Genomic DNA, 27744 nt, shown 5'->3' with positions numbered 1-27744 from the left:
TCTTAGTGCTTACACTTACTCTATGTGGGGGTGAAGGCCTTATAATATCATATGCTATTTTCAGTGTGAAAAAATGCAGGGGCCCTTTCATGTATTTTTCTAGTAAATTATGTATGGAATCATTTTTCAAACACTCTCTTTAGGGGCAAAGTCCTGAGAGCCACTGTTCTTAATTTTGATAGGGAAAAAACATGTGCATTTGCCCTTTGAAAATTCTCCATGGGTACTTAAGCCCTGACAGTTTTGCAATCCTTTTTATGCAGCGTCTTTTTCCAGGTCTAAATGTTGTAGCTCTCCTATTTATAAATGCTTTTATACTCCTCCATAAAGGAAGGGGATACATTTAGATCCAGTCCTCAAGGGCTACAACCGAGTAAGGATGCTCTTTTATTTAGAATAAAAGAGGAAATGTCACAAATAATATATTTCGCTTCATTCCTTTTAACAAAATGAAAAAAAAAAAAAAGGAGAACATTTTGTTTACCATGGCATCCCTCTTTCACTGATGATTCCTGCCCAACTAAACTGAATTAAGAGCTCCTTTTACTAAGGTGCGCTAGCGTTTTTAGCGCACGCACAAGATTAGCACCCGCTGTAACCTAACCTGACCAAAACAATTGACCAACTTCAAGGTGTTACCTTAAAAGATATTTGGCAAGTGGTGGTTAGGACTGAAGAGTGTATAAAATCAACTATTCCACAACTTTGCAGCTCTCTGGGTGAAGAAGAACTTCCTTACGTTTGTACGGAATCTATCCCCTTTTAACTTTAGAGAGTGCCCTCTCATTATCTCTATCTTGGAACAACCTGTCTCTATCTAGCGGTTTCAATATAATATGTCAGCTTAGGAGAATACCTGAGTTGTTCAAATCTATTTTACTGATTATGTCCACAAAAAAGCCATTTTACCTTCTGTACACCTTTTTATCAAAATGCAATTGGTTAATGCAGGGGTGTCCAATGTCGGTCCTCGAGGGCCGCAATCCAGTCGGGTTTTCAGGATTTCCCCAATGAATATGCATGAGATCTATTTGCATGCACTGCTTTCAATACATATTCATTGGGGAAATCCTGAAAACCCAACTGGATTGCAGCCCTCGAGGACCGACATTGGACACCCCTGGGTTAATGCCTTTTATTCTTCCTTACTGTAAAGTGTGAGATCTTGCTTGTACAAAATAATAATGATAGCTTTTGTTTTTATTATTTAACTACTATTATTACGATATATCTACAATGATTATAATACCTCTGAAATCCAGAAAAAGTACAATTGTCATGGAACATATTTTCAGTCCTGCATTAAAAAGGCAGACGTGACCTATAAAACTATTGCATTTTCAACACTTTGAGACTGAGTCGTAAGCAGAATTGGAATTGAGCTCCTTTGTATTTTATAAAAAATAGTACTTAGGTTTACTTTCACAGAAGTGAAGAGATACAATTGCACAATGGTGGTTACAATGGTAGAAATACATATTTGTCCATAAAATGTTTGCGAAATACTGAAAAAGTTTACTGTACAGATCTGCATCAGAGCACAATGTAACAGGCAAGCTTAAGGTCATTAAGGGCTCCTTTTACGAAGCCGCGTTAGCGGTTTAACACACGTAATAGCGCACGCTAATTTGCCGGCCGTGCTAGCCGCTACCGCCTCCTCTTGAGCAGGCGGTAGTTTTTCAGCTAGCGCGGGGGTTAGCACGCGCTAAAAATGTGCGTGCGATAAAGCCGCTAACGCGGCTTCGTAAAAGGAGCCCTAAGTTTCTTTAACTTAATTTAGATCCCTCAACTTTTAATTTCCAGAAACATAAACAAACAAAAAAAAAACCCAATATGATACGCATTATGCTACCAGTTCTTGCTCTGTAGTAACAAATAGGTTTAAAAATGATATAGTTTATAAAAAGAAAAGTATTCATGCAATTAAGCCACCAACTCTAATATAAGGCATATCATTAATCTTAATAAAGTCTTCAATCACTCCAGCTGTCTTTAGTGCTTTTTTTTTCTGATGAATCCATAAATGACATCGTAGATTCAAAAGTTAAGGAGATGGTTGCAGTTCTATCAGATTCTTTTTATTCCCCACAAATTCTATTGTTGTTTTGTTTTTTTTTCATTGATAAAATGCATTTTTTAAAATCATTTTTACAGAACAGTTTAGGGAGATGCAGCAGAGTTTTTTTCTTTTTTTCACAAATAACTCTTTTGTACCATGGAGGAAAATAATTTTATGCCTCATCATCAGTTTTAATAATATGAAAAAGTGTGACATTAAAGAGGACCTGATGCCCATTGTTCCAGGCATAGAGAGCTCGATCTCTGGAATTGTAGTCAAGCATTGATATATGAAAATACTGATTATGGAAAGGAATGTCTGTATACTCATATGTGGAGGTTTTAGTGGAATACGAGTAGTAGACCTTTGCTCCTGTCAAGTGTGAATTCGTAACGTACAATGTTCCGCATATCATGAAGGATTCCCCAGCACTTCTCTTTGGATAGCCTGTGTCCCAGCTCTTTGTCACTTCTAGTGTATCTTGGTTCAGCTGGCTGATGACAATATTGCCTGCATTCTGATTAGTAGCGTAGACAGCCCACAGACCAATTTCATCTGCCATTAGATCAATATCTGAAAAGCCGCCCCAAGTATAAGGGTATACATTGTGAAATCCAGCGTACTCCAGACTACGCTGGGCAAGCACTCGACCAGAGTCAAAGTTGTACTTAATAATGATGTTGCTCTGATACTTATTGAAATAGAGGGAACCATTGTAGACAACGTGATTGGTCCCTGCCCATTTGAAAGGGAGATTGTATGTCCTTGACTGGGCCCCACTGACAAAATCTGCAATCGATTTATATTCACGGACAACATTATTTTTATAGTAATTGTCCATATACCAGACCTAGAATGAAAAAAAAAAAGAAGACAGTGAATGGATATCTGAGAAATAAAAACATATAAAATGGTAGATAAACACTATACATCCTATCCAGTCTGCGAATCGATGGCAGTGGGAGTATGTCGTGCAGTGGTTAGAGCTACAGCCTTGGCACCCTGAGGTTGTGAGTTCAAATCCCATACTGCTCCTTGGGAAAATGCTTGAGTACCTGATTGTAAAAACCACTTAGATAACCTTGATAGGTGGTATATAAAATCCTAATAAACTTGAAACTTGTGACCCTGGGCAAGTCACTTAATCCCCATTGCCCCAGGCACATTAGATAGAGTTGGAGCCCACCAGAACAGTTAGGGAATAATGCTTGAGTACCTGAATAATTTGTAATCCACATAGAATTATAGGATATGCACAATATAAATTAAGAAAAGAAACTACTATGCCCTGCAATCCTTCCTCTCCCTTAGAGGTCCACTGTGCATGTCCCATGCATTCTTGAATTCAGATACAATATTTGTTTCTACCACTTCCACTAGGAAGCCATTCCATATACCCAATAGCCTTTCCATTGAGAAATATTCCAGTAGAAAATGCTAACTCTTTCCCCTTTCACCTCATTTCAGAGCTTTTTTTCAAATAAATGAGGCCTGTATCCTCTCCTGTGCATTTATGCCACAGAAGTATTTAGATGTCTCTATCATCTCTCCTTTTCTACATTCCTTCCAAAGTATGCTTATTGAGATCTTTAGGTCTGTCTCCATATGCTTTATGAGAAAAAACACTGTCTATTTTAGTAGCTGTCCTATTTGTATCTTTCTAAAGGTTCACACAAATTGGCTCAGACAGGAGGTTTTTGAGCCGATGAGGTAGTTACCCTTTCTAGTATGCCTGCTCAGTCTTGTACTTACAGCATATGAGGCTCTTTTCCTCCATTAAGTAAGTTTGAATTAATTTTGAGACAATCAACAATGGAAAGAAAATGTTTTTACATTTCAATGCTGATTTACAGATTTGAATTTACACGAGAGGGGTAAATAGTGGGGTTCCTCAGGGGTTTGTGCTAGGACCGCTGTTTTTTTTTTACATATTTATCAATGGGAATAACTAGAGATGGGAATAACTAAGGAGAGAATTAAATTTGCTGATGACACAAAATTGTTAAATTGCAAGAAGATTGTGAAAAATTGGAAAAGGACCTTGTGAGACTGGAAGACTGAGCATCATAGACAGATGAGGTTTAATGTGAGCAAGTGCAAAGTGATGCATGTGGGAAAGAGGAACCCAAACTATAGCTATGAAAACAACAATATTAGCAATTCACTTCCTAGCGATACAACAGGAAATGAGCTGAAATTAAAAACTATACAAAAAAATGAGGTTTTTGAGGAATAGTAATGACCACAACTGCCCACAGTCTAAGTAACAAAAGCAGAATCTGCAAGCTCTGATGTTAGAGGCAGATTTGGATATTGTTGCTATCACAGAGACATGATTCAGTGATTCCCATGGATGGGACGCCAACATACTGGACTATAATCTTTTTAGGAAGGACAGAGATGGTCAAAATGTTGGAGGAGTAGCTCTCTATGTAAAGACAGATATCCAAGTGACTGAAATGCAGGTGGCCTGGGAAAGGAAGAAGCAATATGAATTGTTTTGAAAAGATGGAACTTTTATCCTCTTGGGTGTTGTCTACAGATTTCCAACTCAATCGCAGCAACTTCAGAATAATCTGATTAAAGATATACAGAAGTTGGGAAAGAAAGGGAAGGTGCTGTTGCTGGGTGATTTCAACCTTCTGGATGCGGACTGGAAAGTTCCATCTGTGAAATCAGAAAGAAGTAGGGAGATCGTGGATGCCTTTCAAGGGGCTCTGGTCAGACAAATGGTGACGGAACCCATGGAAAAAAAAAGTGATATTGGATCTAGTGCTTACAAATGGAGAAAGTGTCTCTAATGTCTGAGTGGGGGCCCACCTGGGAAGTAGTGATCATCATATAGTTTGGTTCGATATAGCATCCAAAGTGAAGGATGGCCACACAAAACTAAAAGTCCTGGATTTCAAATATATAGACTTTAGTAGCATGGGAAAGTACCTGAAGAAAGAGCTGATTGGATGGGAAGACATAAGAAAAATGGAAAAACAGTGGTCCAAGTTGAAAGGTACAATAAAAAGAGCTACTGACCTTTATGAGAAAAAAGAAACCAATATGGTTCTTCAAACTAGTGGCGGAAAAAATAAAGGCAAAAGAATTGGAGTTTGTGAAATATAGAAAACCCTCAAGAATATGAGTACAGAAAGGAATATTGGATGAAACTGAAAGAAGTCAAGAGAGAGATACGACTGGCGAAAGTGAAAGTGGAAGAGAAAATGGCTATAAATATAAAAAAGGGAGACAACGTTTTTTTCAGGTATATTATTGAAAGGAGAAAGACTAAACAATGGAATTACGAGACTGAAGGAAGGTATGAACTGCTATGTAGAGAGTGATGAGGACAAAGCAAACATGATAAACAAATACTTCTGTTCAGTATTCACAGAAGAAAAACATGGAGGAGGACTGCGATTGGTTAGCAAAATTACACCTGAGAATGGAGTTAATGCTGCACTGTTCATGGAAGAAATTGTTTATGAACAACTTGAAAAACTGAAGATGGACAAAGCTTTTTTTTTTTTTTCTAATCTTTATTCATTTTTAAAACTCACAATAAGTATAACATATAATACAATCATTTATCCTTTAACATCACTTAATATATCATCAAATTCTAACTTGCATCAAATATCCCCCCTCCCTTATACCCAACAGTTATTCATAAGCAAAAGAAATCATAAAATATTCCCACCCCTCACCCCACCCTGGACGTGTATGAACAAAAGGGGAAAAATTAATATTTATTCTATGTTAATGGCTCCCAAATAAACTGAAATTTCTTATAATTTTCCTGCTGCATGGCCATTATCCTTTCCATTTTGAATATGTGACACAAACTAGGTAAGTTGGGGGAGGGTACATACTTATATCCCAGAGCAGTAAAAAACCACCCTGAGGAGGCAAGTCGCACTCACACTACCAAGTCTAAGGTAAGTACCAATGATATCCACAATAATTCAGGGAGAAATATCACTGATAATTTAGGAGCCACCCTAGCTCATAAAGGAATCTCTTCACAGATATGGAGGGCTATGTATGTTAATGCACACAGCTTGGGCAATAAAATTCTAGCATTAGAGACTGAGATAACAAACGCCGATCTTGACGTGATAGCGATATCCGAAACCTGGTTCATGGAATCGCATGGGTGGGATATGGTTATACCAGGGTACAACCAATTCGTTGCGACTGAGAGGGTAAATTGGGAGGAGGAGTAGCGCTATATACTAAGGAAAGCATCAAAACCACCAGAATCACAGATGTTAGATACACCGGGGAATCCCTCTGGGTGAACCTGGCCAGAGGGAATGAAAAATGCCTATACCTTGGGGTGATATATAGACCTCCCAGGCAACAGGAGGACAAAGACATGGAATTAATCGAGGACATAGAGAATATCACACTGCGTGGGGACACAGTAATACTAGGAGACTTCAACATGCCAGATGCAGATTGGAACACACTCTCCGCGACTACGGGTAGCAGCAAAAGAATATTAACCTCCATAAAGGGTGCACGTCTCAAGCAATTGGTATTGGAGCCCACCAGAGACCAGGCATTACTAGACCTAGTTCTCACCAACGGAGATAGCGTCACGGAAGTCTCAGTAGGAGACACACTGGCCTCCAGCGACCATAATATGGTATGGCTCAACCTCAAGAAAGGTTTCCCTAAGACAAACACAGCAACAAGGGTTCTCAACTTTAGAGGCACAGACTTCAACCGCATGGGAGATTTTGTCCATCAGGAGCTACATAAACAAGCAATATCTGACAATGTGGAGGATATGTGGTCGTCTCTGAAGTCCATCCTACACGAAGCAACAGACCGATACATAAAGACAGTAAGTAAACGCAGGAGAAACAAAAGACCCCAATGGTTCAGTAAAGAAATTTCAGACCTAGTTAAACAGAAAAAAGACGCATTTATCACCTACAAACATTTAGGCAGAGAGGGGGCGAAAAAGGACTATCTAGACAGATCTAAAGCTGTCAAAACAGCAGTCAGAGAAGCCAAACTCCGAATGGAGGAAGAGCTAGCACGGAAAATTAAGAAAGGGGATAAATCTTTCTTCAGCTATATTAGTGACAGGAAAAGAAACAAAGATGGGATAGTATGCCTGAAGCAATCGGACGGTAACTTTGCGGAATCAGATTCTGAGAAGGCAGAACTACTAAACAAATACTTCTGTTCAGTGTTCACCCGCGAAGCGCCGGGAGCTGGTCCACAGCTGCAGACGGGAGATAACCAGAAAGACCCGTTTCAAGATTTCGAATTTACACCCAGTAACGTCTATGACGAACTATCAAGACTCAAAGTAAACAAAGCCATGGGACCGGATAACCTACACCCCAGAATGCTCAGGGAGTTAAGGGAAGTCCTAGCAGAACCATTATCTGTTTTTTTCAATCTTTCCCTAAGCACAGGAAGGGTCCCCTTGGACTGGAAAACCGCCAACATAATCCCACTCCACAAAAAGGGCTGCAGGTCAGAGACAGCAAACTACAGACCAGTGAGTCTCACGTCTATAGTGTGTAAACTCATGGAAACACTGATCAAACAGAATCTTGACACAATCCTAGACGAAGAAAAACTGCGTGATCCACACCAACACGGGTTCACCCAGGGTAGATCCTGCCAATCTAATCTGATTAGCTTTTTTGACTGGGTTACTAGACAACTGGACGCCGGAGAGTCACTGGACATGGTATATTTGGACTTCAGTAAAGCATTTGATAGCGTCCCTTATCGAAGATTACTGAACAAGCTGAAATCGATAGGATTAGGAGACACTCTAACTACATGGGTTGGGGATTGGCTGAGCGGTAGACTTCAGAAGGTGGTGGTGAACGGTACCCCATCCGAAGCATCGGACGTGATCAGTGGAGTGCCGCAGGGCTCGGTCCTGGGCCCGATTCTATTTAACTTATTCATAAGAGATATGACGCAAGGACTTAGAGGAAGGGTATCACTGTTCGCCGCCGCCGCCAAACTTTGCAACATAGTAGGCAAAAACTTATTACCTGATAATATGACACACGACCTACTGTTGCTGGAATAATGGTCAACTACTTGGCAGCTAGGCTTCAATGCTAAAAAATGCAAGATAATGCACCTGGGTAAGAGAAACCCGCGTAGAACTTATGTACTAAATGGTGAGACCTTGGTTAGGACCACGGCGGAACGCGACCTAGGGGTGATCATTAGTGAGGACATGAAGGTTGCCAATCAAGTGGAGAAGGCTTCCTCCAGGGCAAGACAAATGATGGGGTTTATCCGCAGAGGTTTCGTCAGCAGGAGACCTGAAGTTATGATGCCGTTGTACAGAGCCATGGTGAGGCCTCACTTGGAGTACTGTGTTCAGTTTTGGAGACCACACTACCGAAAGGACGTGCTGAGGATCGAGTCAGTTCAGCGAACGGCCACCAGGATGGTCTTGGGGCTCAAGGATCTCACGTATGAAGAAAGATTAAAAAAATTGCGGCTGTACTCACTTGAGGAAAGAAGAGAACGGGGAGATATGATTGAAACATATAAGTACATCACGGGACGCATCGAGTCAGAAGATATCTTCTGGCTCATGGGACCCTCGACCACAAGAGGGCATCCACTGAAAATCAGGGGAGGAAAGTTTCATGGCGACTCCAGGAAGTACTTCTTCACCGAAAGAGTAGTGGATCATTGGAACAGACTCCCACTCCAGGTGATAAAAGCCAGCAACGTGACGGATTTTAAGAGAAAATGGGATACTCACGTCGGATCTTTAAGGGAGTAAATTCAGGGGAGGGGATACTTGGAATGGGCAGACTTGGTGGGCTATAGCCCTTTTCTGCTGCTTTTTTCTATGTTTCTATGTTTCTAAGAGTTCCACCAAAAGCTATAATACAGCCTATCCCAATTTTTCCAATTATTCGTAATCTGTTGTATGGCAACCCATGTCATAATGAGTAGAAGCTTATTATTATTAGAGGATATTTGGCTTTTTGCCCTCACTGACATGCCAAACAATACGGTGTCATAGGATAATGCCACCGGATTATCTAACAAGATGGACAAAGCTATGAGACCAGACAGGATCCATACCAGGGCATAGCTTAAATAACTTTAAATAAATAACTCTTAAATTTAATTTTTTGTTGGTTTTGTAATTTTATAATGTGCCATGAAAAACATTTGCTCCATTTAATATGCCAGAGCTAAGAAAGTTTGAGAGACACTGCCCTAAAGGAAAGGAGGGGCAGGGAAGATATGATATAGACATTTTAAATACTTGAAAGTTATTACACCATTTTAAGATAAAGAATTAGAGGAGAAACTTAGGTTTATGGGAAACTTTTTTCAAGAAGATGGAAGTGGATACCAGGAATAATCTTCCAGGGGAGATGGTGAGATTCAAAAACACATAGGATAAACATAGAGGATCCCTAGATAGAATGAGAATAGATTCAAAAGCAAAATTAAACAATCCTCATACTTTCCAATAGAGCATAGAGGGGTGTAAGCTGCATGGAGCACTAGCAGCAGGTACAAATCTGGAAACAAATAGTGCATATAGCCATTAATTTAGAGCTTTATCTAATCTAATCTGAATTTCTGAATCACATTTTTCCAGTTTAGGTTCAAGGTGATTTACACTCAACAAATGTACAAATTTGCAGGTGGATTAGTCAGTCCACCTGCAAATTTATATATGTAAATGAGGATTGATGGCACAGCATGGATGAAAAAGCATTTGATAACCCTTGGACTTATATGGAATAGGGACATAGATGGTTGAAGATGTGGATCAGTTATTTTATTTTAATTCAATTTTCTATACTGTTCTCCCAGGAGAGCTCAAAACGGTTTACATGAGTTTATTCGGGTATTTTTCCCTATCCGTCCCGGAAGGCTCACAATCTATCTAATGTACCTGGGGCAATAGGGGGATTAAGTGAATTGCCCAGGGTCACAAGGAGCTGTGTGGGTTTGAACCCACAATCCCAGGGTGCTGAGGCTGTAGCTTTTAACCAGTGCGCCACATGGGACTAGTGCTTTAACAATAGTCTCAGTTAAACAAAATGATGGTATCACACAGGATTTCGATGGTCCATATATGAATATTTATGACTTACGGGTCCTTTTACTAAGGTGCGGTAGCCGATTTAGCGCATGCTAACTGATTTAGCGTGTGCTAATCGATTTAGCGTGTGCTAAATATTGTCACATGCTAAATGCTAACGCGTCCATAGACTATAATGGGCGCATTAGCGTTTAGTGCACGCTAATATTTAGCAAGCGCCTAACCAATTGGCAAGCACTAAATCAATTAGCGCATGCTAAAATGCTTAGCACACCTTAGTAAAAGAGGGGGTTAATTCTGGAAAAGAATCCAAAAGATAGCAGCTTTCAGGTATTGTAACTATGTGCCTGAGGCTAGTCCGTCCTGTAATTAGGTATAGAAGGGCATTTTCGATATGACATCCTAATCTGAGTGTGAACATTTTGCGGAATACACACAAAAATCCAGTAGTGAGCGTGACCATTTTCATAACAGAAAAACGTTATCTTTTTTTGTTTCAAAACTGACCATTTCTTAGATATGCTTGTCCTTAGTCTGACTTATCTTTTTGAACTATTTTTGATAGGAAAAAAAACCCCCACATCCAAAAGAAAACCACACAAAAGAAACCATTGGGATGTAGGAGGGATCAGCAATTTTAGTAGAGTGGCCACACAGACATCCCAGCAGAGGAGCGGATCATCCTAGGGGGCACTGCAATGAAATCCGTATAAAAAGACCCAAGTGCACATCTCTCCATAACCCCTTATAGCAGGGATCTCAAAGTCCCTCCTCGAGGGCCGCAATCCAGTCGGGTTTTCAGGATTTCCCCAATGAATATGCATGAGATCTATGTGCATGCACTGCTTTCAATGCATATTCATTGGGGAAATCCTGAAAACCCGACTGGATTGCGGCCCTCAAAGAGGGACTTTGAGACCCCTGCCTTATAGTGTATGATGAGCCATCCAAAACCTGCTGGACCCAACTGTATATTAGAATAGAAATTTGATATGATGTTGTATGAAAGTATATCTTGCAGTATTTGAATGTGTAGTGATCAGTGATGGTTGATTAAAACCTCTGTTGCTTTGATTAGATAGTCACAATCTAATCTAATCTAAACCTTAAGTTTATATACCGCATCATCTCCATGATAAATCTTGTATCTGTAAAAAATTATTTCTGCTATTGTGTGTGTGGCACAGTGGCTGGCACTACAGCTTCAACAATCTGAGACTGTGGGTTCTAAACCTGTGCTGTTCCTTGTGACCCTGGGCAAGTCACTTAATCCTCCATTGCCCCAGGTACATCAGATAGAATGTAAGCCCACCGCTACAGATAGGGAAAAATGCTTGAGCACCTGAATGTAAACCACTTGGGCTATAACTGGTATAAATACTAAAAATAAATATTTTGAGAATTCAATTTATTCCTGTTCATTTGGGCTTACAGATGAATCAAAACCAGCTTATGCAGAGCTATTGGGGGGGGGGAGGGTTTTCCTCCTATTTATATCCCCTCTTTTCTCACAACTCAGTTATTTCAATAGTCAAAGTCGGGGATCACATATGAGGAGGTCCTTTGGCCCAGCAATAATGGGTTCTATGTCTGGTCACTTGGTTGTAATCCTATAAAATGATGCCTCAGTTTAAGTGCTACAAAGGGGCATACTTAGCAGTTCTATAATGGGTTAAATATATTATTACTTATTGCTTTCATTCTTTATATTTCATATTCACAGTTGTATTAAAGGCCAGTACTGAAATGTGTTAGGCCAGGGGTAGGGAACTCCAGTCCTCGAGAGCCGTATTCCAGTCAGGTTTTCAGGCTTTCCCCAATGAATATGCATGAGATCTATTTGCATGCACTGCATTCAATGCATAGTCTTTGGGGAAATCCTGAAAACCCGACTGGAATACGGCTCTCGAGGACCGGAGTTCCCTACCCCTGTGTTAGGCCGTTAGAATCCTAGCTCTTTAAGGGGGTCTTTTACTAAGGCGCGCTAGCCGATTTAGCGTGCGTTAAATGTTAACACGCCCATTATATTCTATGGACACGTTAGCATTTAGCGCGTGCTAAATTGGCTAGCGCGCCTTATTAAAAGAGCCCCTACATTTGTTTTATTTATTTATTTTAATTTTTAAAATCTTCTTTATTTATTTTTATCTTGAATTATTCTTGCTGTTTTTTTAAATTTTATTTTTGAAGTGTAACTTATCCCCACCTTGGAATTGTATTTTATGTTTTAATTTTAATCAGGTACCTTAGCTAAATTGTGAGCCTCTGGGGTAGTTTTTCTCAAGTACCTAATTTTATTTTAGTTTGCAAGCCGCTTTGAACTACTGCATTAAGCGGGATATTAAATGTACACTAAAAGTAGGTTGCACCTTTTTATGACTGGTCTTATCTCCAAGTTTATCTCATTGATTGTATGTTATGGTTATATTTAATCCTTTTACTATTGTAATGCTGTTACGAACCTTGGTTTACGAGCATAGTTCGTTCCAGAAGCATGCTCATAAACCAAAATGCTCGTATATCAAAGCGAGTTTCCCCATAGAAAATAATGGAATCTCGGCGAGAGGGAGAATTAGAAGGGCTTGAGCAAGTGCAGATGCATTCTCAAAGCCGGCAGAGGCAGGAAGAAGATCTTCAAGCGGCACTGGCACGTCCTGTGGGCTGCGTGCCGGTGCCAGATGGGGGGTGAGTAAAAGTTGGTCGGGCGGAGGTTGTCGGTTTGTGCGGGGGGGGGGGATGCCGCTTTGCGTGGAGGGGGGGGCTTTGCGAGCGGGGGGGGGGGAGCGATGTCGGTTCTCGGGGTGGGTGCTTGCAAATTGAGTCAACACTCGGTTTGCGAGATAAGTTTTGCGAGAATGTTTTGCTCGTCTTGCAAAACACTCGCAAACCGGATTACTCGCAAACTAAGGTTTGACTGTAGTTTATATAAATCTTTGTCTGTTGCATACTACCTTGGGTGAATCTCTTCATAAAGGTGGTAAATAAATCCCTTTATTGATTTATCTATTGCAATCATTGTCTGTCCTTATACTGTATATTATCAAGTAAAGATCATGAAAAATGAGTTCACAGAGTAAAAAAACCCCCAAAACAAAACAAGAAATTATATGTGATTGTATACCTGCAACAAGTTATAAATTAATATATGAATCCATGAAAACAGCTAAATATTTGGGATGTGTGCTAGAATATTTTTCATCAAAAATATATTTGCATGCTTCCCTGCTGTGGAAGAAACTCATAACATAGTCAGTAAAATGCAGGGAATATATTGAACCATATGCTATGGGAAACATTTTCTTTAATGAAAGTATATACGCATTGGGGTAAAGTGAAAATCCATAAACATACTCGATTATTTTTTTCTGATGCGGCAGGATCTGTCATCCAGGCTCCAAACCGTGATCCAGATGTCTTGATTGTAATGGGTCCTGTAATTTTCATCAATTTGCCACACGCTGAAATGAAAAGAAACAGAGGTGTGCTATGAAAACAAACCTTAAGCAAGCATACTCAGAGGAAGGGCAACTTTCAGGAAACCAGTAGGGTCTCTTTATAACTTACAGTGGCCTGGTGAAGGCAGGGGTCTCTCTTTATCCCACCTGGTTTGCACATGCAAAGTAGATGGGCGAAAGTGGTGGAAAGCATATGCAGAGATTTCAACATGAAGGTGCCAATATTAAAAGACTCCTACCCAGTTGCATTGCCTGTTCCCGACACAACCAATAACCTCACTCCATTTCCAAACTATAAATGTTCCAAGCAATAACTTCCCTGTAATCTTCTAGATATGACCAGAATCTCATCATTTTGTAATCCACCTAGAACCGCAAGATATTGGTGGAATAAAAGAAAATAATGTAATGTAATACAGTACTCCCCCGATATTCGCGAGGGTTCTGTTCCAGGAACCCCCAAGAATCTTGAAAAACCACAAATATGGTTTTTCATGGGGGAGACTGGTGAGGGCAGCGGGAGAGGCAGGAGAGAGCAGCCGGAGCGCCAGCGAGTGCAGGAAATCACTTGCTGTATGTTCCAACCGCCTCTTCCTGCACTAAGTTGGACCTTACCAATGAGGAGCTGCGTGTCAAAGCAGCTCCTGATTGGATAAGGCCCGTTCATGCAGGGTCAAGGATCTTTACCGTTCCTGCGGGCGGTGCGAAGTTTGGCAACCATTCTCACAGAGAGGAGGGCGATGGATAAACCACGGTCCACCATGGGTTGCCACGGTGTTTGTTCACCGTGTCATTCTCTACCTTTGGAGACATATATCTCATCATGAGTTGCTACTGAAAGAGACATGAGATAATCCAAACAAATAAATAACCATTAGGATTATAATCACCACCCTGTGGATTACCCCTTGGTTACTCTCATGGTTTGTGGTATAACCAGGTCATGCTACTGCTGTCCATTCACTTTTTCCAAAGTGATCCTCATTGTTTATGCCATAACATTTTAAAGTCCATGACTGTTTCAGTGCCCACTGCCCATTTAAAGACAGTATTACAGGCATCCACCACCATTTACGTCACAATATATTTCCTGATGTTGTTCATGAATTCAACCACTTGGAGCATATCATGACTCCCATTTCTAAAGGTGAGTACTGCAACCATCTCCTTAACTTTTGCGCCCGGGGCAGTGGAGCCCCTCCCCCACCCTCTTCCCTGCCCCCCACGTGTGCGCCCCCTTCCCTTTCCCCATACCTTTTATACTTTTCTGGCATGAGCAGCATGCTGCCCATGTCGGTGTCACTCACCCTTTGATGTCACTTCCTAGGCGTAGGTCCCGGACGTGACATCAAAGAGAGCGCCAAAAAGGTACGGGGAAGGCAAGGGGAAGCGCGGAAAGGAGAGGAGAGGGGAGTGAGCGGGTGGGCGGGCAAGTGAACGAAGAGGGGGGGCGGAGAGGAGCAGGGTGCTGCTGTGCCCTTAGGAAGACTGTGCCCGGGGCGGACCGCACCCTTCTTAATACGCCACTGTTTCTACAACTTCATTTTAAGTGAAAATGGGTTCCTTTATTTACATTATTAAACGTCTCTGTTATATTCCTCTTGTCTATTCTCTCCTCCTATTTAAGTTGTTAAACCTCATCTCATATGACAATTTGTACAGACTTTACACCATTCTGGCAGCCTTTTTTTGCAACACATCTATTTTGTATGGCCTCTGGAACTCAACATTCTTGTATTCCTTTTCTGCTGTCACTCAGCTTATCATATTGTTTTGCTATCACAAGCTATTATCCTCAGGTATCTTTCCTGGTCTCTCCTCCCTTCATGAACTGCTCACTCAGATTTTTCTGCACAGCAGATGCACGGCACGGCACTTCTTTTATTCCCACCAGTTTAATCGTCAAGCATTTGACTACTCCTTAAGCCTTCTTAATTAAGTTCTCATTCTGCATGCCCCTGCTGTACCATGTCACGCTGAAGACAATAAAACAACTCATTAAACTAAATTAACTCATTGATGTCCACTCCATTGCAGATCTTAATATCATACACAAAAATACTTGTTATTTTTAAATTCTAACTCTTCTCCTATATCGTTTACAAGACACTGAATAGAAATGTCCCAGGACCAATCCTGGAGGCACTGCACTGTTCAATTTTCTCCCCTCAGAATGAATTCTATTTTTCACAACTTTCTAGACTGTCATTCAATAAGTTTCTAATCCAGTTTATCACCTTGAGACCCACCCTGAGGCTGCTTAGTTTATTAATGAGACTTTTATGTGAGATGGTATCAAAAGCTTTGCTAAAATCCAGGTAAACCACATCTAACACAAGCTCTTGATCAAATTCTCTAGTCAGCCAATCAAAGAACTCAATCAGCCTTAACACAGAGCGCCTTTAGCAAGAACCATGCTGCCTTAGATCATTAAAATCTGTCACTGTTCCTGAAGGCTGGAGTGTACTCAAAGGGTGGCTAATTTTCAAAAAGGGCTCCAAGTAACATACAGATAAGACCTGTACGATCCACCCAGTCTACCCATTAAGATAAATTCATAGCATATGCATACTTTATCTTGCATTGTTCTTGCTATTTTTGGGGCACTTAGATCAACAGAACAACATTTACTGACAATCCCTTCTTTAAAAGTAATAGGGACCAGGAGATCTACTATTTTCTCGGTTATAGCACCCCCAGCTCTGGAACAGTTTACCAATATATTTAGGCAATGAATCCTCTTTAGAAAAATTCAAGCGTTCTTTAAAAAGTTTCCTGTATAAGGATGCATTTGAGATATAGATAGTATAACTTACCAATCATTAAATCTCTTAGATCCTAATTAGACCTACGAGTAGGTTGCAAATTTATCTTCTTTCTTTCTATGTTTATTTCTGCCTTTATATCTCCTTTTTTATTCCTTTTGTGTTACCCACCATATGTTTTTTCCCCTAAATGTTTCTTCTCTTTCTTTAAAGATTGTAGTTCATCGCCCTCACCTTCTGTACCAGTTATTTATTAGTACGCATATATTTTGTATTTAATGGTAAAAAACTGTTCTGTTTTGTCCCCTATTTTTAATATGTTCTACGCATTGAAGCATTTGACATTGCCTGTACAACAAACCTTAATAAAACTTGAAACTTGACCAGCAAGTCTAATATAGGCATAGAGTATTATAATAGAATATATTATTAAGACAAAAATTACTAGGCAAATAAATGAAGCTCCAGCGACGAGAAGCCAGTTCTCCAGCCCCCCGCTCTGATACTTGCGGGCCGCCTGGGAGTCAGAGACCAGCAGAGAGGAGAGAAGCGTGGGAGCACTGCTCCGCCCCTCCCCCGAACCAGCAGGGATCCAATGACAGAAAAAGAACAGCGCCGTTCGGCGCGCTGACGAAGGCGCACGACAAAGGCGTGTACGCCTTAGTGCATGCCTTTGTGAAGCAAATGCAGGGAAGCAGTCCAACCACCATCGACGGCAGATACGACCATTCTCCCCAAAAATCTTCCGAAAACCACTTTCTACTCTGAACTGACTCCATCCTACCAGCCTTCCAGGAAAGGAAGCTATCTCAACGCTCCCAACGCCGGGAAACCGCCCACCCCACCAAACTCAGAGGGAACACCAGCGGTCTTACCCTCAAAGTGAGTGAGTCCCATTTCACTTATTCCCCCCAACCAATTGGAAGAGGAAACATTCCCAGATCAGAACTCACAAGTGAGCATAGCAGACTCCCTAACACAACAGGACAGAGTGGAAGAAAGACACTCTCCCCTCCCCCAACCTTCTCTACACCTCCCAGATTCTTGCACCTCACACCAGGTACCAGGCTAAAGAAGATACCCCTCTACACACAAAAACACAATGTCTCCCGGTTTAACAACAAGTTTACTCGTCCATCTACTACTCTTCCTATTCCTAACCAACAGAAAAACAGCAGGGTACCATACATCCTCAATCCCAACCTTAACAGAATCCTACAGGCATCCTCAACCATCCAGAAAACTCTACTCTACCAGAAACCTGATAGACTGCTCCTCATTCAACCATATCAGCATACCTACTAGCTGGGGAAAAAGACCACCCCCAAAACCAAGATCTTCAGTCCACAATTCTCACCCTCAAACTAAAAATTTCCTCCACCCAAAATGCACCCCATCTCCCCACACAAACTATACCTCACTAGCCTGTGCATATATGAACATCAAATCAATAAGCACAAAAGCAAACCTTATAAAGTACTGGATAGCTAAAAAACAGTTAAGTTGCTTATTCCTAGACGAAACCTGGCTAACCTCTGACTCGGATCCCAGCATCACAGAACTCTGCCCGAAGGGTTACAAAATAGAATTGGTCTGCAGAGAAAAAAAAACGAGGAGGAGGTCTAGCCATCATACTCAAAAACAACATCAACTTAAAGACCCTAGACAAACACTCCACTCCCCATCTAGATCTCCTAGCCTGCCAGTTATCCAACGATACACTCATAGGAACTCTAACCTGCATTCTTTGTTACACAACACCAGGAAAATGGAATGCTAACAAACAAGCTCTCGAAGAATTCATTTATCAGAACTCCCTAACATCACCTCATAACCTACTCCTTGGAGACATAAACCTCCACCTAGAAGACCACACCTCCAAACAAGTAGAAAATATACTCTCATACCTCAAAGCACTGAACTACCAGATCCTCAACCCCCAACCAACACACAAAAAAGGCCACCAACTAGATGTCGCTGCATACATGTCCCAACACACTCACAATCCCGAAATCCACATCTCAAATGGGGCCAGGCACCCCTCCCTCTGGTCAGATCACTACAAATACACCTTTAACATCAATTGGGCTCAACGCAATAACAAGCAACCCCCTCCCAAAACCTCCTTCAAAACACGCCAAAAAATCGAACCCTCCACATTCTGGGACAAAGCAGTGCCCGCAATCACCAATATAGCCCCCAACGAATTCATAACACAATGGCGTACTGTAAGCGAAACCATCCTGAATGAGCTAGCTCCTGAAAAATCAAAATCCAGAATCTGCAGACCATCAGACAAATGGTTCGACACTGAACTTCTCCAACTAAAAAAGCTCTGCAGACAACTAGAAAGAGAATGGAAAAAAAAGAGCCTAGAACACACAAAAACAGCATGGAGAACTCAAATCAACCAATACAAGAACAAACTCAAGGAAAAACGGAAAGCCTACTACTCCAAAATGATAGGCATGGAAACCCTAGACACAAAAAAGCTATTCAATCTAGTAAAGAATCTCACCGACACCAAACCTCACCTAGCTACACAAGGAAACCACCCACCGACAGCTATCCAACTAGCAGATCATTTCAAAAATAAGATCACCAAGATCAGAACCGCATTCAACAGTACTCACACCCACCTCGACAAGATAACAACAAACCCTTCAACAGGAGAAGCCATCACCGCAGACAGAAGCTGGACAGTCTTCCCCGTATTACATTGGTCGGATATGAATCGACTCTACAAAAAATACAGCCAAACTTCTTGCGACCTAAATAACTGCCCCACCTACCTGTTCTCAAACTCCTCCACCACATTCAGAGCCAACCTCATGCTATGGATTCAAACCACATTAACAGAAGGTCAATTCCCTCAAGACCTGAGAGATCATAATCACCCCAATCATGAAAGACCACAAAGGCCCAATAGATAACCCCTCCAACTACAGACCAATCGCTTCAATACCAATATACGTTAAAATAATAGAAGGTCTAGTTGCACAATACCTCACCAACTACCTGGAAGACCATAATCACCCCTCACAATCAGGATTTTGAACCAACTACAGCACAGAAACACTACTTGTAACACTACTAGACACAGCTCGACAGCAAATTAGCAAAGGCAAAAAGATGATGCTAATTCAACTTGACCTCTCCGCAGCATTTGACCTGGTCGACCACTCCATACTGCTACAGATACTTGACGCCATTGGGATCCCAGGCAAGGTCTACAATTGGTTCCAAGGATTCCTCAAATCAAGAACCTACAGGGTAAAGTCCAATAATATCAAATCAGAATCATGGTCCAACCCATGCGGAGTTCCACAAGGATCACCTCTATCACCTACACTCTTCAACCTCTTTATTTCTTCCCTTGGAGCCACTTTAGATAACTTAAATGTTACATCCTTCAGCTACGCAGACGACATCACCATACTCCTCCCCTTCGACCCATCAGAGCCCACCACTACAGCAAAACTGGAAATAACCCTAGATGCAGTGGAAAAATGGATGGTAGACCACAAACTGAAACTAAACTCAGATAAAACAAAATTACTTCTGCTCGAAAAGGCCAAAACTCCCACCATTACAGAACTGAAAATTAAAAACACCAAATACCCAATACAGCCCAAACTCAAACTCCTAGGAGTAACGATAGACAGATGCTGCACAATGCAGTCCCAAATCAATAAAACATCCCAGAAAGCTTTTCTAATTATGAGAAATCTACGTAAAATAAGAAAATTCTTCGACCCAGCACAATTCAGGCTAATTGTCCAATCCCTAGTCTTAAGTCTACTGGACTATTGCAACTCCCTCTATCTACCTTGTCCTGCCAACATGATAAAACAACTTCAGACTATACAAAACACTGCCCTCAGACTGATCTACTCCCTGATTCCTGTAATATGATCATATTACAACTGCCTTCCTAGACTCTCACTGGCTACCTATGCAAGCACGAATTCAATTCAAATTCTACTGTCTATTATTCAAAGCATTAAATGGCTCCGCCCCCCCTATCTAAACAACCGCCTAAACCAGATCCTCACCTCAAGACAAAGAAGAACTCCGAACCCTTTTGCCTTTCCTCCACTCAAGGGCACTCAGCGCAAAAAGATGTTTGATAACCTTCTGGCGACGCAAGCAGCAAAACTTAACCACTCCATCTCCAACCTGTTGACGGCAACGGGCAACTTCAAAACTTTTCAAAAATAAATCAAAACCCTACTTTTCAAAAAATTTATCCAGATATCATAACCCAACCCTTCCCGCTCCTCCTAGATAAATTCTCCCCCAAAACCTCCACTTAAATAATCTCTTCATCCCCAAAACACCAACCAAGTATTCAGATCCCTGAAATGTAACTTAATCTTATTTGTACTCTAACTGTAATCTATTTGTTATATCACACAGTAACGTACAGTCAATTTAATATCCAATTTGCAAGTTCTTCCAGAATTAATCCAGGTACCTCTCCTCTCTTGTAACCAAAAAAAAACCCCAAAAACCCCAAAACTGTTGTAACTTCACTGGAAATGTCCAGTTAGCTCTTTTGTAATCCGCCTTGAACTGCAAGGTATAGGCGGAATAGAAGTCCCTAATGTAATGTAATGTAATGTAATGTAATTTAATGAAGTGGGATGCCCCCAGACAGGCCTGGACTCCCAACCCTCCTCCCAAGGTAGGAACCAACCTGACTCCTCACTAAGGCAAGCCAGAGACACCCTGGTAGCCTAGAGACATTATCTATGGCTCTGAAATACCTAAGAGGCAGGGAGGAAGGAGCATGCATCCTACCCTCTTCCCTGCAGGGCATCATTATCAAAATGGCAGCAACCTGCCCGTCTACTAGTTGTAGATGCAATAGCAGCATCATGCTGCACCCAGTGCATTTTGGAATGCACTGGGTAGAGCCTATATGAAATAAGGGAAAAACTCCCTATTTGGTAGTTAGGCCCTACTCAATGCATCCCAGAATGCACTGGGCGTAGCAGGATGCTGCTATCGTGTCTACAACTAGTTCAAAATGCAGCGGTAAGACTCGTATATGGATTAAGGACATTGGAACATCAACAGCACTACTATATGAAACTACGTTGGCTGCCCATAACTGCAAGGGTCAAATTTAAATTAGGCATCACTGCCTTTAAGATCCTGACAGGAAATGCCTCCAACTACATAACAGAGTTGGCCACCCTCCAGGGTAGAGGCACCCTAGAGGGTGCGTCCAACAGATATTCCGCCAAAAATCTTTTCCACTTAAAATTCTCAGTATGCAACAATATAAAGTCTACCAGGCAAATTACCTTATCTATCCAATATCAATTAGCAAAATGATGGAATCAACTACCACTTACACTACAATCTTGTGACCACTATCTCAGGTTCACAGAACTTTTAAAAGCATTTCTGTACCAAGTTAGCGAGCCAAACTGGAAGTAACTGAATGGTAATTGTAAAAGCCCATTTCTAAACTGTCCAATGCAACTCCTGAGACATAACAATGAGCCAAAGATGACCTACTTAAACTTGTAACTATGTATTTGTAACTATGACCTAACTGTATTAATAACTGCACTGATCTACTTGTACTAGCAACTCTATTGAATGTCCATGTTAAACTGTCCATTGTAACTTCCTGGGTAACTGATCCAACCTCTTGTAATATAATCCGACTTTGAACTGAATAGGTAAAGGCAGAATAGAAAACCTGATTAACATAACATAATGTGCAACTGACCTTATTCTATAAACTGTGCATAGGTTTTTAAAGTTACAGGGCTGGTGTCTGCAAGTCTGGTACCTTAACTCTTGCAGCAGTATTCTCAGAACAATGTTGAATGTCATTTCAAGCTGTGAAGAGGTAAGACTATCTTATCTTTGACTTAAGAAAGGATTCGAAAGTGGGACTCGTATCTTGGGAGAATGCAGATCCATAGGTAGGATCCATTAGACCCTAAATATGAAGAGATGACTAAACCCCACAGTTTCTAGGTAATCCAACACATTTCTTCAATCCGAAAGGGGAAAGTCCTTGGTACAATTGATTGCCAAAGATCTGACTTTTATTGTAACAACGAGATAATGGACCTTTGGGTAGAAGCATATTGGCTGTATTTTAACTGTCTGTGTCAGGCAAAAGCCTAGGAATTCCAGATTTCCTTGTAAACCATCATGCATCTTACATGAGACATCAGCATCCAGCTGCTGCATCACTTGGCCAACCAAAAATGCACATTACAAAGGATTTTACCCATCATTTGAAATAGGGCATACCAAATTTGAAATTATTATGCATTAAAATAGAAGTTGATGGAAAATGACATTCAGTATTATATATTATTACTGTACCTCAAATAACAAAAAATTTTGAAAGCTGGTTATCCATACTTTTGTACACCTGGGAGACAATTATAGACCTAAATTCCATTTAGACAACTAGGTTCTCTAATAGAAGTTTTGCAAGTTCACATACAGTATTGCTAATTGGTATACCATATTTTTTTATTATTATTATTTATATACCACTTATATCCTAAGTGGTTTACTCAGGTACTTTATCATATTTCCCTATCTGTCTCAGTGGGCTCAAACGCTATCTAGTGTACCTGGGGCAATGAGGAGTTTAAATGACTCACCCATGGTCACAAGAACCAGTGAGGGATTTGAGTCCACAACCTCAGGGTGCTGAGGCTGTAGCGCTACCCCTGTGCCACACACTCCCATATTGGCAGTTTACAGGGCCAAAATTCAAATAGAAAGGGATTGAAGATTGAAATAATTTGCAGTTACAATATTTGTATTAGATTGTGTAATGCCCTCTCGAGAGCATCCCGGGATTCAGGGGAGCAGCCTTACAAGAGCACACAAGGCCAGCTCTGTCAGTCCCTATAGAGATGGGACTCTGGTGTCTCCATCTAAGGGTATTAACGGGTAGGAGAGTGTGGCACAGTGGTTAAAGCTACAGCCTCAGCACCATGAGGTTGTGGGTTCAAACCCACACTGCTCCTTCTAACCCTGGGCAAGTCACCTAATCCCCCCATTGCCCCAGGTACATTAGATAGATTGTGAGCCCACCAGGACAGACAGGTAAACTATTCTAAGCTCCCCTGGGAGAACAGTACAGAAAATAAATAAATTCCCCTCCCTTTCCCTCAGGCACTTAGACAAAACCTAAGTGAATTCAACTCTCTCAAAATTATTATCTGTGTTGTGTTCTCACTGACAGTTCCACTCAACAGAGACAAACACAGATATTTTTCCCTTCTTAGAAATCTATTCTCTCTTCTCCACAGCACTGAATGCCACGGGAAAGGAAAATTGATTTGTCTGCCAGCCTTCTCTAGTCACATACATATGTCATCATCAAAAGCTGACAGGGGAAACTCACAAATCAAAATACCAGTCTAATTAGTTCACAAGTTACATTCTATTAAAACCTAGTCTACAGATGTTTCAAGTGGTATAGAGAAACCAAATGATTACAAATACAGATATGCCTCATATCCTGGGCTCTCCCTTGCCTCTGGTGTCCCAGGATCATTAGTAAAGAACAGACTATGTAGCCAAAGCTTCTTAAAACAGATATGTTTTAATGTCATTCAAATCATGAAAAAGAAGTTTCCTGTCTTAAGTTCTTCCCATGATACTGATATGTCAAAAGGAAGGGAATACTAGAAGGTTTTGATAAGTAGATCTAAGGGTTTTTGTAGGTGAATAGAACACATGATAGAAAAAATGATGCATTTATGTACAAAATATTATGAACTATTGATATGCTAAATGAAATAAGAAATCAATATTCAGCTTTTATCAGGAGAAAACTGAGCAGATCCCTTTCAGTTTAAAATAGCTTTTCCACTTGATATAGGATTGAAAATTCAAAAACAAATCTAAGGTTACACCCAATATCTTAACTCAAGGCATGCTACTGATATCTGTGATCAATTAATCTCAACCAAAAGAGAAATCTGTTGGCCATTGGTGAGGGAGTGAGGAGAGTCTCAGTCTTAAATCACAGAGAAAACATTGGCAGGAACACCTGAGTCTGAGGGAAAGGAGAAGGGTGGTGAGTTTAACTTCGCAAGAGCAAAAGGAAAAAACTGCAAGAATGGTTTCCCTGTATATGATATACTTTTGGGCCCCTGAAGAAAGAACGTTTCTTCGAAACATGGACCGTGTAGGATCCCGGTTCACCAACCTTTGTGGATACAAGCTGTTTTTATGATTACGTCCATGATTATATTTATGTTTGTTCATTAAAGACTTGGCGTCTTGTACACCATTCCTGAAGTTTTTCCTTTTGTTCTTCGATTCGATATATCACTGTAGTTCTGTTGGATTCTTTGCCTTTCGGAGTAGCTTTGCAACACCAGCAGTATAGTCTCTGCCCCTGAGCAACTGACTGCTTCTGGGGAGTTCCAGAAAATTCCCCTGAGCTCTCCATAAAAAGGAACATCAGCACAGAAGAGGAGATTGAGTTGCTCCCTTTCTCACAGCAAGACCCTGAGCATAACAGAATCTCTTTTTTAGGAAATGACCATGTCCTGAGCAAGGTGTTTTCTTTGATGGGTGCATGGCACTGGGCACCTCATTGGAGGATTTTGGTTGTCAAACACAGTGATTGTGAAGAGGGAGGAGGAGTCCAGCTCTAGTTGCACCATCTTGAACTATCAGGAATTTACTGGCACTCTGGAGTTGCATATGAAAATGTACATCTACTTAGCAGTCAATATGTGAAAACGTTTGATATAAACAATATTACCATAAACAGAAAGGGAATAAATCTCTGTCTTGAACATTGAAAAGCATGTTCCTTGAGAAGACTGGCTGAAATATTTTTTTTAAGTTCAATGAGTTTTTATTAAGGTTTTACAACAAAACAGAAAATAATACAGATGTGTAACATCAAAACATTGCATTAAGACGTATATTGAATCATAGCAGATCCGTAATGTAATGCCCCAAACCAGGGGAACAATAATACAATTCTGTTGTTGTAATTGTTTTTGGCAGCAGAACTTTAAGTGCTGGGACTTTTGGGGATAAGCAGCTTTACTTGATATTTTGAGATGAAAGGGGGGGCACTACTATGGACTGGTTTAAATATAGCCAAGTTGCCAGAACTCTGGAAAAGCTGTTTATTTTTCTTTTGGGGATTAAGGGAATACATTTTCTGTGTTAAAACTATTAGGTAGATTTCAAAACATTTGACGACGGCTTTATGAGGATACATTTTTAACAAACTGTTTAGGATAAGAAGGCGCTTACTTAGGTGCTATGTTATAAAGAAAAGTATCTACTTTTCTTTATAAAATATTTGTACTGTATAAAAATCAGGCATGGATATTTATACTAGATTTAGGGCAGGTGTAATTGTCCACTCCAACATTAGTCATGTAAGTACATAAATTATAGGACTCCTTTTGCAAAGGTGCGTTAGGGCCTTAATGCGTGGAATAGTGCACGCTAAAATGCTGTGCGCACTAGCCGCTACCGCCTCCTCTTGAGCATGCAGCAGTTTTCAGGTAGTATGTGCTATAGCGCGCGTTAATCCGGTGCATGCGCTAAAAACACTAGCGCACCTTTATAAAAGGAGCACATAGTGTTCTATGCATATCTATATGCATTTTTGCAAATTTATGCATATTTATATGCATATTTATATTTATGTGCATGTTTATATGCATGTTTATGTGTTCTGCCTATGCTCTATCCAAATTCTACCCTCGTTCATGCCCACCAGCAAAAGTAAAGAGGATACGGACTTGTATACTGCCTTTTCAGTGTGGTTTACATAATCTAAGCAGTTTACATATTTTAGACAGGTACTTATTTTGAACCTAGAGCAATGAAGTGCTAAGTGACTTAGCCAGAGTCACAAGGAGCTGCAGTGGGGATTGAACTCACAACCTCAGGGTGCTGAGGCCGCTGCTTTAACCACTAGACTACTCCATGGTGTATCATATATTGCTGCATCCACATGTATAAATGTATATAACACCATGCACTTTACAAATTATCGCAATCAGGATAATTCAATAAAATGGGCACCTACAGTTAAATATCAGATTTTTATGTAAATGGTTAGAATACTGGCATTTCACATGTTCAGATGCTTCAGATGTTCTAGCTACAATTATTTTATAACAATGTACATATCTTTGATAGCACGTAGCTTGCAGGCAGGCATACACATGTGTAGATTCTAGGCAGACCGCAAACTTATATGCATATGTTTTGCATGGAACTCTGTGCAAGTGCTCATGCCTAAGCACATATACACATATACACTTGATTACATTGCTGTTCTTTAAAAGAAAGTAGGCTTTAGTTAGTTGCCCACTAGGGCCCTGATTCTATAACACAGGCCAACAACAAAAAAATGTCTTAGTGCCTTGGTTTTTTTTTTACCTTTTGACCCGATAGGGGCATCTTCCTAAGATGGTGTTGTTCCTATGGAAGAGATATCTACAGACTTAAATGCATTCTCTTCACCAAATCCACAGGCTGTCTGTGATATTCTAGCAGCAGTGGTGTGTCCTAACCTGACCAAAACAATTGACCAAGGTTTTTTTTTTAACATTTTGACCCGATAGGGGCATCTTCCCAAGATGGTGTTGTTCCTATGGGAGAGATATCTACAGACTTAAATGCATTCTCTTCACCAAATCCACAGGCTGTCTGTGATATTCTAACAGCAGTGGTGTGTCCTAACCTGACCAAAACAATTGACCAAGATGTTACCTTAAGAGATATTTGGCAAGTGGTGGTTAGGACTGAAGAGTGTATAAAATCAACTATTCCACAACTTTGCAGTTTTTCTCAGCAGACTGTCAATAAATTTCATGATATTGATTTAAAAATTAAACTAATGGACACCAAACTGACACAAATCTCTTCTTCTATGAATAATTTCCAATCAGCTTCAGCAGCTTTTATTAAGGACAGCTTGCTGATCCATAGGCAACCAGAATTTCTAGAAAATCATATTTGCTCTAGAACATTGCATATTTTTAAAGTTTTCCTATTTGTCATCTGCTGTCTCTTGAGATATTGTTCCCTAAATTTTGTAATTTTAGTGTTATGTACATTGCTTAGAATTATGATTAAGCGATTAATCAAAACTATATTAAACTTGAAAGCTTGAGACAGTGGAAGAGATAATCATTTCTGAATGTCGTTGTGTTTTTGTTCCTCAATCTGGAGAGGTCAGTGACAGTGAAGTGAAGGGAGCCAATTTGAAATCCTTAAATTTGACTAAAACTAATTTGACAACACAGCTGCATTGAAAAGTTTTTGAAGTTGAAAGACAGGGTAACAGTGTCAGGAGGATTTTTTTCTTAAGTTCCCCTGCAAATGTGTGGTAATATTGAAATCTACAAGATATATTTACTT

General features: G+C 40.5%; 1 protein-coding gene across 5 annotated transcripts in view; it reads right to left on the bottom strand.

Moving 5' to 3' along the window:
* Positions 1-1673: 1673 nt before the first annotated feature.
* Positions 1674-27744, bottom strand: part of OLFM3 (olfactomedin 3) — a 459853-nt gene continuing 433782 nt past the window's right edge. For all 5 annotated transcript variants that reach the window (XM_033916520.1, XM_033916523.1, XM_033916522.1 and 2 more), the window contains 2 exons: positions 13473-13579; positions 1674-2909 (listed from right to left, as the gene is read on the bottom strand). In XM_033916520.1, the coding sequence (XP_033772411.1) occupies positions 2232-2909; positions 13473-13579 (785 nt within the window). In that variant the 3' untranslated portion in view covers positions 1674-2231. The remainder of the gene's footprint in view (positions 2910-13472; positions 13580-27744) is intronic.

Source organism: Geotrypetes seraphini, chromosome 12, assembly GCF_902459505.1.
Source record: "Geotrypetes seraphini chromosome 12, aGeoSer1.1, whole genome shotgun sequence".
NCBI classification, from domain to species: Eukaryota; Metazoa; Chordata; class Amphibia; order Gymnophiona; family Dermophiidae; genus Geotrypetes; species Geotrypetes seraphini.
The sequence above is the reverse complement of the archived record's forward strand: the minus strand, read 5'-3'. Positions and strand labels throughout refer to the sequence as shown.